An 11,923-nucleotide genomic window follows, 5' to 3' on the forward strand; every position below is an offset into this window, starting at 1 on the left:
GTTTTTTTTTTTTTTACGTCAGGACAGCTGTGCAAAACAACCAGCTGTGCACGTCTACCCAAAAAGCATTTCTGAATGTACAGTCAAAGCTCAGTTGTTTCAATGTTTCCGTCACAGAAAGGACAACTGTTGTAGTCAAAATTAAATCTACATCTCAAACATTCATCGAAAGATTAAATCATTATTATTATTACAGAAACAATTTATTCTCTCTCTAGTCTGATCCTTTTCACAAACTCGTCAGGGAACATTGAACGCACCGCTGTCCTCACGTGTACTGCAATGAGAAACATGTATTGTATATTTAGAATTGATTATATTTGTATATTAAATTAAAAAAAGCAATCAACTTCGAAAACCATTTGAAGAAGAGTCAATGAAATATGAAAGTAAAATATTTCCATCGAGAAAAAAATTAAACGCGCGCTGAGTTGGTCACGTGGTTGTTACGTCATCCTGTCACGGGGAAACAGTATGGCCGCCTGCAGAGATGTAATGTTGTACCTTTAGCTGCATTTTGGTCAAAAACAAGATTTTAACCATTAAATGTCGAAGTGAAACACGCGCAGTCACATCTGTCGTGTTTCCTTTAGAACCGACAGGACAAAAAAGGACGCATGTAGACATCTGTGGTGTGTGAAATCGTTGATTTGAGCACCATGGCTTCTGCTTTTGTAGTGGGAGATAAATTCAGGAAGAAGGTGAGAGAACTGTTGGAAGACTCGGAAAACTCTGGAAACTCAGACTCATGTCTGCCTGAAACACTGAGAGGAGAGCTGATCCAGCTCCTGGACAGCCCGGAAACAGTCACCCTTTCCTTCAGCACCGCCAGACAGCTCAAGAAGTACCTCCAGGATGCAGGTAATCTGTTACTCTGCCAACAGTAGCCTGCTACTTACTAGTGTTACCAATGTTGGGCAAGTTACTTTTAAAAAAGCAACTAGTAATACTAACTAGTTACTTCATCAAAAAAAGTAACCGAGTTAGTATCACATAGCAAGTGTTGCTGCAAGACACCAATCACATTTGAATTGCAGCATTTCTACGTTTTATTATTGGGATAATAAACACAATAGATGTACTTTTATTTAAAAGCTGCTTATGAATGATCAGGGCTCTCTATGGCTGTAATTCTGTCATGCCAGGTGACGCACTAGTTCCTTCGTTCTGTATGATGACGTCATTCAGAACGTTCCTGTCAGGAGTTTGCAACAATGTATCTGTTTAAATGACGTAATTTAATTGACCTAGATATGCAAATGAGCATCTATAAATTAGATGACGATATCATTTTAAACTTTTCCAACTGAGAAGTTGGCAACAATGTATGTTAAAGTAACATCGTTTATTGACAAAGCACTATAAAGTGCATCATATTTAATTATAAAGCATTTCATTTAAATGTTCTTGTTATTTTTACATCATGCACTTTCATTTGAATTATTATGACAGTGTAATATGTATAGCACAACTCACCATTCAATTCTATTCAGCTTTATTAATATCGTGCCAAGTACAACGCAATCATTTTGAGGCACTTTTACAGATAAAAATCAAACAGTTCCACATGAGCAAGCATAAGCGACTGTGGAAAGGAAAAACTGCCTTTTAAAAGGACGATACCTTCCTTTTAATGGAAGAGGGTGAGGCCTACTTGTTCAGTTATTATGATAAAACTGATTATGATTAATTAAATAAATGGACACTTAACAGAATAAATTACAAACAAGAAACTCTACATTAATCTAAATTATTCAAATGTTGCTTTGTGTTAATGTGAGACAAGACAGCAATCAAATTTCATTCTTAACTGTAGATAGCATTTCTACATTCATTGACGTACATCTATTAACAGATGATTCTGGCTGAGAAAAAAACCAAGCTGAAAGCGGTGAATTGAAACGGTAAACGTTAAAACAGTAACGGCATTGTAACATTGGGAAAAGTAATATTTTTATCACTTGTTACTAAAAATAGTAACTCTCTTAGTAACTTTTATTTTAACACAGTTACTCCCATCACTGCTGATTGCCGTCAGGAAGTTAGTGAAGCAGTGCTGAACTAGTGACTTATCGGCTAAAATTTACAATACATGAAGCAGGATTACTATTACAACACATCATCAGCAGGGTGAAACTAACTTGTCTCACAGCGGCTGTTGAGATGCTGTCTGGCTTGAGTTTTGGTCATGATTTCAGTAAACTATTGTTTGCTGCTTTAAAAATTGTGAAATAACTGTGTTCTTATTCTGAAATCAGAGCAGAAATGAAATGGGTAATGTCCATGATATACAAAATGAACTAATGATTAAGCTTTAGTTATTTGCGACAAATGAATTTGAAAAGGATTAACAGGAAGTACACATTTATTAAATTCTACTCAGTCTCCATCCATCCAACAGCTGTAAAGCTTCTTCTTGCTAACCACTGCATTTGGTCCATGTTAATTCCCCCAAAATATTACAGCTACATGAACCTTTTATGTGGAGCATTTTGCTATAGCATTTAGAAAAACAGAGAGCAGAAGGTCAGATCTTGATGCATCTCTGTAATAAAATGTGTCAAGTTTGAGCATTTCTTAAACTTGATTTATTTTTGCATGATTTAACAACCAAAAACTGAAGATCAGCAATTATCATTGTTGTTTACAATAGAAAGTATGGTAATTCTGAGGTTAGATTTTTCCCTCCGATTCTTTTTAGCCTGCTTTTCACTTTCAGAAAAAAAAAAAACCCCTTGATTAGTGGTTGATGATGATTTCTGTTTGGCTTAAACATTATTTGTGTGGTAAGAACTATTATTTGATTACTTCGCTGTTTGTACTTACATTTTACTACAAATATTTGAAAATTTGAACCTTTATATCCTAAAAAAAGTTGTTGTTTTTTTTTTTTTACCACTACATTTAATGCTTTTTTGCATTGTTAGGATTCTTTGGTGTTTTTTATAAGTGATTTTTAAGATGTAAAAGGATGTAAATTATGTGAAACAAATACCAACAAAATTATTTGATTTAGACAGAAATAAGTCATTTATTTTTATTAGTTTCTGTGCTACATAATTAAAAGAAGTGTGTACTTTTTGTGGCACGATTTCATCCTGAGAGTTTGAATGTTCAGATTGGATCCAGTGTCTAGACATGGGACTCAGATGCAGATTTACTTGTGCTTCTCAGTGGCAGCATGACTCAGTCGCTCCATGTGTGACGGTGGAAAATGACCCTTAAAATAAACAGCAGAGGTCCATTTCTTCACTCCATCAACGTCTCTGTTCTCCAGACTGAACCACGCTTTGTGCCTGTGTCCTCAGGTCATCCTTTTTACCTGCATGAGCTGCTGGAGGACAGCGTTCTGCACCTGCCCGAGGTCGTGAAGCCGCCCAGAGTGAGTACCGCCGCTGACATGATGAGGCGGGGGTGCATGGCCACAGCAGGCATCCTGCCATCTGGTTGTGCTAACTGAGCGCTGTGATGTCTGTAAATGTCTGGTTGTGTAGCTCTGAGATCTGCTGCTCAGACTCAGTTCTGTCGTATCAGATGATCGACAAGCAGGACAAAACTGTAGCGTCTCTCCTCTGCCTGGTGAAGCAGGTGAAACCATGACGTCTCTGTTTCAGAACCCGGAGCTGATCGCTCGTCTGGAGAAGATCAAGGCCAAGCTGGCCAACGAGGAGTACAACAAGATCACACGAAACGTCAACACACAGGTATGAAAGCACCGTTCCTCACAGAAACAACCCATCCCACCTGATATTTAGATAAATGAAAATAAATCACATTCGGGAGATTGATGAACACAAGATGTAAGAAGTTTTAATTCTGTGCATTTAAAGAAGCAAACCAGAAATTCTTTCTGCTCTTAACGTCTGTAAAGTAGCTGTGAATTCTTTAAATCTGTGACTTTGCTGCATTTTGATTGAAATCAGAAGCCTTATATTTTAGTTTTTTTATGATTTTCTCTACTTTTAACAAACCAATAAAGCAGGAATCCACTGGAAAAAGAAAATATCTTTTTAAATGTGTTTCAATTTGTAAGTGTTTATTTGTAGCTACAACTATATTCTGATTGAACCAGAGGAAAAACGAAAGACACTAAACACACTTTCCTCTACATAAATGAAAAATGAGTAATTTGTCTCTAGGAAATCCAGCGGAACGGGACTTTAGCAGACTTTGGACGGGACGGTGAGTTCCACGTGTCGCACTTCGGCTCCTTAAGTTCAAACTGATGAGAATGATTAATCCTGAACGTGTTTTCTGCTCCCAGTGCGCTCGGCCAAAGCCGTGGTGGTGACGGTCTTTAACTTCCTGGTGACCGTCGTGGCCACGTTCGCCTGCTCCTACATGGGCAGCCAGTATTTGTTCACCGAGACCACCGCGGTGAGAAAACCTGGAATCCTACACGTGTGAATGAACGTTCTCATGTCCAGCAGGTTCCTGACATCCGTCCCCGAGCGGATGTGGTTAACGTGGCCTCTCTCCTGACCTCTGCCCTCCAGCGGGTGATATCGGCCGTGATCGCGGCGTCCGTGGTGGGCTTGGCCGAGCTGTACGTCCTGGTCCGCACCATGGAGGGCGAGCTCGGCGAGCCGTAGCAGCTCGGAGGACGTCCAGGGTTTCGAGGTTCAGTCTGGATTTCCACCTGGTTTGTTAATTGAAGCGGAAGTATTATTAAAAAAAAAAAAAAAAGAAGTTTCTTTCAAATTGATTGAATATTTGACATTCCACCTCCCCTTTTCACCCACATGATCTGACTTATGTTTCTTATTTATTTCCCTTTTTGTTTGTATCTTATTCAGACTGTAGCCCATGTTGATCCTCTCAACAGTTCTGTGAAATAATTACTTCTTTCTTTGGGTTCTGAATGTTGTTGTTTAATAAAACTATGAAGTTGAAGAAAACTATTTCTTTTTTTATTTTAACTTTTAAATGCCAGGAATATAGGAATACTCGGCTACACTGAGTTAACCAAGTGTCATTAAGTGATTTCACTCCATAAATTGTACTAAATAACAAGAATGGATCCATATCAGAATAACACTTTACAGAAAGAACCAAGATGGATCTTAGAGGAAATCTGGAGGATTTTTTTCTGCAGGAAATCATTTCGGGCTGATGAGAGAAAAGGTGGATGTTTTGAACAGAGGTTATTAAAGGTGAAGCCTCCGAACAGCAGAAGAAGATTCATGGATACAGTGGAGGAGGGCTTGGAGACGGGGCTGATGAGGTGAGATTACTAGAAAAGAATCACAACAACTCAAGTGATGAAGAGCAGGAAGTTCATCAAAAACATGTACTGTATAAGAATACTGTGTAAAATGAGATTAACCTTTCACCTTCCACTTTCCCCAGCCTACTTGGGAAAATCACCCTGTTTGCCTCGTGCACCTCATTGGTTTGGAATATAGCATTTTAATCCAGATTATATCTTTTGATCCACAAGGAACACAACTTCTTCCCGCTCCAGTCAGGAGGAGGAACGAAAACAAGACAAAACTAGAATCAGACACAATAAAAACCTGAGATCCAAAGAAGAGTTTAATGTATATGATGGAACACCGATAACAGTAAAGCCTCAGATTTAAGTATAAAAACCACATTGAGTGTTAATCTGGAGACGCTGCTGTTGCAGGATGACAGGTGAGAGGGTGAACCAGGCCTCTGGAAGGTGTGGAGGATGTACCTACAATGTTTCGCCATCCTTTTAAGCCACAATGATTCAATTTAAGCTTCACCAAAAAAAGGATAAACCTGAGTTCAAGAGTTCATTCCTGATGTTGCGCAGCGTGAGCACCGAAAGAAAACATCCCACGTCCCCTTACGTGACCCCAGCCTGGTTTCGGCCTCATACTTTCACTTGTTTTGCCGTTTTTTTGAAATAAGCCAGCAGCTGTGACAAAGCTCAATAACAGTTTCTGCTCTGTTATCCTCTGATCCGTTCCAAAGTGAATTACAGAAACAGCAAACAGGCGATGATTGGATGATAGCGTGATTCATGCGCACGGCCTCCACAACAACACCGCACGCAAAGATCCTTTATTTCTGATCCCTTCTTCACATGTGAATTCACATTTTCTGTAAACTCTCCCCCTCCTGTCAAGTCCTGGGATATCGAAGTGGAGGGATTAAAATATGCAACTACATCTGGAATACAAAAAAAAAAGTATCATCCCAAGATCTGAGATTTGACACCCGGATTAAAGGTTTATTGAAAGATTATTTGGTATTAAAGATTATTATGATATGCAGAGATCGTCCATCCTCATATTTACCTCTCATGTAATATTTCTAAACTTAAATCCAAGTCGAATTACAGAGCCAGTAAGCTGATAGACCCTGAGCTCTGGCTTTAATTTACTGCGTATTTTTCATTCTTTTTTTGCCCTTCCCTCTGGTGCTTACTGCAGAGATATGAAAAAAATATATTTTGACTTAAAAAATATTATTATTCCTGTCATGGTATCTTAGCACAAGGAATCATTTTAATCAGGATGTTTTGAAAGATAATACAGGACGGGGTCGAAGCATTAAACAGACCAGAGTTCAGCTGGAAAAACAGGAGCCGGGAGAGAAACCGGGGCCTCCGAGGCGCCTCACGCGTGTTGACCGAGTCTATTCAGTGTCAGATAATAATGCTGGAGGTTAAACTCCGAAAACCTGAAAAAAAAAACAGCTATTAGCCAAAAATGTTCTAAGTAATTCTTCCTTTTTTTATATATATTAAAACAGACCTGATTATATCCAACCCTGTTTCCATAAAATTACGTTGTGAGACAACTAAACAACTAAGCATTTTCAAATACGTTGCTCAGGGGAACGTATGTGTCGCTTATTACATTCGTCTTTAACAGATTTCTGTTCAAACTTCACATTTCTCTTGTTTTTCCTTGACCATGTTGGTGTACAAAAATGACCCTGTATGTTCTTCTGGGATGCATGTGACTCTTCTAAGCAGACTTCATCTTTCATGTAAATTCTTTACTCTTTTTTTTAGTCACATTTGTGGGTTCCATGCAGTCGTTTTCAACGTATTCTTGCTGTTAATTTGAATATGTACGCACACCTCTCATAGATATGTTGGCTAAAATCTTTCAAAATTGCTTAAATTACTATCTAATATTAGCCAAATTGGTGAAAACAAAAACTGCTCATTGACTGGAAAAAAGTCCTGCTTTGTGAGAGTTTTAACAGATATAAATGTCTTCTTTTTTGTTAAATTGCTGAATGTGGTTGTCAGACCGTTGGACAAATAAAAAAAATATCTTACAACCTTTTCAGATAATTTCTGATTTTTTTTTTGTGGATAAATTTGTAATTGGGTCCCAAAACTATATGAACCACAATACAAATATAAGGTTTGTAACTATGACACATATATCAATTAGTTACATAATCATTTATATTTGCTTGATTACAATTTGCTTTATCATGGATTGTATTTTATTTATTTTCATTTTAATGTCTTTTTGATGCACGGTGCAGTTCATTGATTCAGCTCAGCACTGAGATGAAATAACAGAATTTATTCTCTGAGCTCTTTGTCAAACATACATCAAAACACACGATACAGAACAGAGTTTGACAGCTCACTCAACAATCAGGACAAGTTCAAACACAAAACGTGGTGATTTATAAAATACAAGGGACGGTGGCCCTCGCTGGGGTCTTCATTCAGCATCCAGAGTTCTTATTCCTCGTCCAGAGTCGTCAGAATTCCAGAAAATTGGTGACGATGGCGGCGTTATAGATCAAGTCCGAGATGTAGCCCATGGAGGTCTGTGGTCCCATCTGAGGGTGATGATGATGGTGATGGTGGTGGTGTCCTTGACCTTGTGTGACCTCCCAGTAGACCTGCTGAGGGTGGGAGGGGACCACCTGGTCCACGGAGCAGTGGCCTCCTGCCGCAGCGCCGCCTCCGTAGACGGCCTGATGAGATGCGGTGAGGCTCTGGGGCTTGAAGCTCTTGAAGGCCTGGTAAGAGGTCCGGGAGCCGGCGGGCCTGGGGAGGAACCCGGCTAGCGGCGGCGGCGGCGGCTGCTGCTGTCGGCCGGACTCCTCCTCCCACAGGCGAGGCTCGGGGGGTTTGGAGCAGCCGAGCGCCGGCTGCTGGTGGAGAGCCGAGGACGACGGGGCGGGGCCGCTGTAGATCTGGAGCCAGTCGGAGTAGATGTGTGGGACGTCCTCGCACAGGTGGCTCTGCTCCGGGCGGAAGATGTCTGAGAGGCCGGCTGGGACCGGGTATGAGGCGGGCCCGGGACCAGAGGGGGGCTCCACCAAACCCCGGCCCAACGCCGGCTTGGAGGACTTCGGGAGTCTGCCGGTCTTGATACTTCTGGCTCTTCTGTTCTGGAACCAGACCTGTGAATGAGGAGAACATTTAGAACATCTTCCCGCTGTTCTCTGTTTTGTTTTCCACTGTCCCCCTCATGTGGGCCAGATTGGACCTTCTGGAGTGCCAGTTTTGGCCCATGGGCCATATGTTTGACACTCCTGGTAAAATTCATAAGCGTCTTTGGTCTTGCTTGCAGCGCAGCATTGCTGTCTGGTTGTGTCATCCTGACCAATCTAAGAGTGGTTCAGGTGGTGCAGCAACTGTATCCCCTTAAAGCTTGTTCAAAGTGTAGAAATGCCCCCCCCCCTCAAAAAAATGTTTTAAAAAAAGTGTATTTGCAATACTTCATTAAAAAAAATGCCAATCTCTTGGAAATATTTCAGTCAGATGAATATTTATCAAGCAAAGTCTTTCTTTAATCTTAAAACTGTGTATCCATGATTAAGACTAATTGTAACCCTGGAAAAAATGGAATTCAGCTATTTCAACTATTCAACTATTTCTAGAGAAAAGGCGTTTCAAGAATAAAATACATTCACTCACAAGTTTCTTACGGGGTTTATAATACAATGGCGTGATATAATCACAAAGTTATGCTAACTTAAAACAGTAGGAGTCAGCTGCATTAGCCAACAAGTACACAAAACCGAGGTGTATGTTAAAGTGGTTTAACAGAGAAAAATAAAATATTCTGAAAAACTTTCAAAACATAATTAGATTTTTATTCTATCGAAATGTTGCTTACATATCCTCAAACCCACTGATCTTAGATAAAAGCTTAAAGTTGAAGTTTTTGATATATTCTAATTATATTCATATATGTATATAATTAATTTTCAAAAGTGCAGTGCAGCCAAACATTTCCAGACTTGTACACTGTTGTGTCTGCTACTCACCAGAAATTTCTTTTAAAGATCAGAGTTTTCTTTGATATTTTCTTTAATTTTGTTTCCTGGGCTGGATTGGAGCTTCTTGGGGGGTGTTTTTAGGCCACAGACCTCATGTTTGATATCCCTGGTCTAAAGTATCGTACTCTTTTTTATTCTATTTTCTCGGAGATGTCTAATCTAATTCTAATACCTCAGAGCAGTTTAAAACCTCAGGTCTGCTAAGATCCTCAATACTATCTCACAGGTCCTCAATCCGAGGTTGAGAACCACTAAACTGATTAATGATAACACTCACCAACTTTATTAACTTTTGTCTCAAAATTTAAGATGCCCTGAGATGAAAACAAAAACATACAGTAAGTTCTCAAGATTTTTTAAATTATTACTTCAAATATGAATTATGATAATAAGAGTATAAAAGACAGGAACTCTAATTGTATAACATTTTTCTTGAACAAAAAATACCTAAAATAATTTTTTTTGTGAAATAGGAGATATTAGTAATCACTTCTGGTCAGTCATACAGCAGCTACTTTTTTTTAATATTGAACAAAAATAGATTAAATACAATTTTTCTTCTGCTTCATTTCAGTTGACTTTTGTTGAAAGAACAGTTTTCTGCCCATGATAGGGTCAATTTAAGATGAATACATAATTAACAAGTAACCAAACTGCATCATGTTGATGGTCCAGGCAATTACCAAACAGGTGGCCTGAGAGTGGTCCGCGGACCAGAGATTTGTATCAAACATCAGGATGCTCTACATTGGTCCAGTTCGCTGCTCCTCACCTGGATCTTGCTCTCCGGCAGGTGTGTGTGCGCCGCCAGCCGCTCCCGCAGCGTGATGTCCGGGTAAGGAGTGAGCGCGAAGGCCTGCTCCAGCTCCGACAGCTGCGCCCGGCTGAAGATGGTCCTCTTCCTCTTCCTCTGGGCTTCAGGAGGCCCCCCGCCGGCTCCAGCCGCCCGGTCCGGGTCTGGCCCCGGACCCGGCCCCAGCCCCGGCCCCGGCCCCGGCCCCGGCCCCGGCCCCAGCCCTGGCCCCGGGTCCGGCTCCGGGGAGGACGCTGCTCCTTCACTGCGGCCGTCTGACAACAGGTAGAGAAATACAGCTAATTACATCTTAAACAAAACTAAAGAAAAAGTAAGAGAAAAAATATTGAAATAAAAAAATAAAACCATTCATACAAATCTTTTTAAATGAAAAAGAAAAACTAACTAAATAAAATAAGTAGATAAATTAAAAAAAAAATAAATGTTGACCAGTAGAAAAAAAAAAAATCACATTGTTTTGAATTTGTTTTATTACAGGAAGAGATTATCATCTGCTTTGTTTATGATGATCTATTAAATTATTTTAATTAACATACATGGATTTATAAAAGCTGAAATATAAAAAAAAAAGTTTTAAACGAATATGTCCAGCAAAAGTAAAAATTTATAATAAAATTATTATCATTAATAATACTTTTTTCTTTTATATAATAAGATTAATAACTTCTTTTATGATATTAAAGTCAGAATTTCAGTGAAAAAAGCCTAATTAGAAATAAGAAGAAAAGAAGACTATGGAAGCAGAATGAATGAAGCTCACCTTTACAGTGCTCCTGCTCTCCAAACAGCATCTTGAATTCCATCAGATGTCTGGGCTGACTGTACTTCAGTAAAGAGAAATCCTGGTCCAGGAACAGAGACATAACTCCACTCTGCCGATCGACCCGATGCTGACGGCCGAGGAGGAGCCAGCAGCCTCTTATAGCCCGATCAGATCAGATCAGATGGGACACCAGCACCTCTGTAATCCCTCAGGACTGACAGGCTTGTTTTCATATTCCACGTCTTCTTCATGGAGGGTGGAGGGTTTGGTGTTACAGCTTATAATGATCATATATGTCTTAGAGAAAGTTTGTCTGTTATTTTAAAGTAAGAAACATCCATTTGCATCTTCTTTCATTGTAGGAAATATATTTAATATCGTCATGACAAAGCTCACAGTGTGCCATACTTAATTAATATATAAATATTGTAGTTTTCTTCATCTTCCCCCAAGTAGGTCATGGAGCTATTTAATCTCGTGGACTCTGAATGACACCAGTTCCCACCAAACAACTGGATGTGATGTGAGATTACAACACTTGATAATCTTTGTGGTCTGCCTCATTCTCGTTGCCACCTATCGGCATCCTCTAACCAGGATGCATGACATCTCGAGAACACATGGGATCGTGTTCTGTCCTCTTCTTCTGATTTAACCCCTTTGTTCAAAAACCAGCTCTCAGAGGTGGAGTGACATGTTGACGTTCCATTTATACTCATAATATGCAGAACTGCTGCTCAGCATCCAGAGGGATGCATCTGCAGAGACCTTCTGACTGCATGGTACCAAACATCTTGACAGTTTTTCCTGTTTTCAACAAGTTTCAAAGACTTCTGGGTGTTCAGACCCTTCCTGAATGTGGAACGTGGAGGTTATAGGATTGAATTTTGTTGCTGCAAATCCCTTGATTGTAATGAGAATCTTCTAACTGGGATTTTTAGAAGCTTGGCAATGACATTTAAAACATGCAGATCCAGGGCTGAAGTCAAGACCAACAGACCAAAGTCGAGACCAAAACCTTGAAAATGTGGTCTCAACACAGGACCACTCTGTACTGCAGCAGTAGCACGGCCGGGGTTAGAGATCTTTGATCTATGAACACATGAAAC

At 39.8% G+C, this 11,923-nt stretch overlaps 2 protein-coding genes across 2 annotated transcripts; one reads left to right on the forward strand and one right to left on the reverse strand.

Moving 5' to 3' along the window:
* Nucleotides 1-435: 435 nt before the first annotated feature.
* Nucleotides 436-4,751, forward strand: vma12 (vacuolar ATPase assembly factor VMA12). Its single transcript, XM_030109413.1, has 6 exons — nt 436-861; nt 3,309-3,382; nt 3,615-3,704; nt 4,140-4,182; nt 4,265-4,377; nt 4,497-4,751. The coding sequence occupies exons 1-6, from the start codon at nt 660-662 to the stop codon at nt 4,590-4,592; spliced, it is 618 nt and encodes a 205-aa protein (XP_029965273.1). The 5' UTR covers nt 436-659; the 3' UTR covers nt 4,593-4,751.
* A 2,953-nt stretch (nt 4,752-7,704) lies between these two features.
* Nucleotides 7,705-10,914, reverse strand: sebox (SEBOX homeobox). Its single transcript, XM_030109406.1, has 4 exons — nt 10,812-10,914; nt 10,249-10,305; nt 10,010-10,158; nt 7,705-8,355 (listed from the first exon to the last, which is right to left on the reverse strand). The coding sequence occupies exons 1-4, from the start codon at nt 10,912-10,914 to the stop codon at nt 7,705-7,707; spliced, it is 960 nt and encodes a 319-aa protein (XP_029965266.1).
* Between the last annotated feature and the right edge of the window lie 1,009 nt (nt 10,915-11,923).

Source organism: Salarias fasciatus, chromosome 14, assembly GCF_902148845.1.
Source record: "Salarias fasciatus chromosome 14, fSalaFa1.1, whole genome shotgun sequence".
Lineage (NCBI taxonomy): Eukaryota > Metazoa > Chordata > Actinopteri > Blenniiformes > Blenniidae > Salarias > Salarias fasciatus.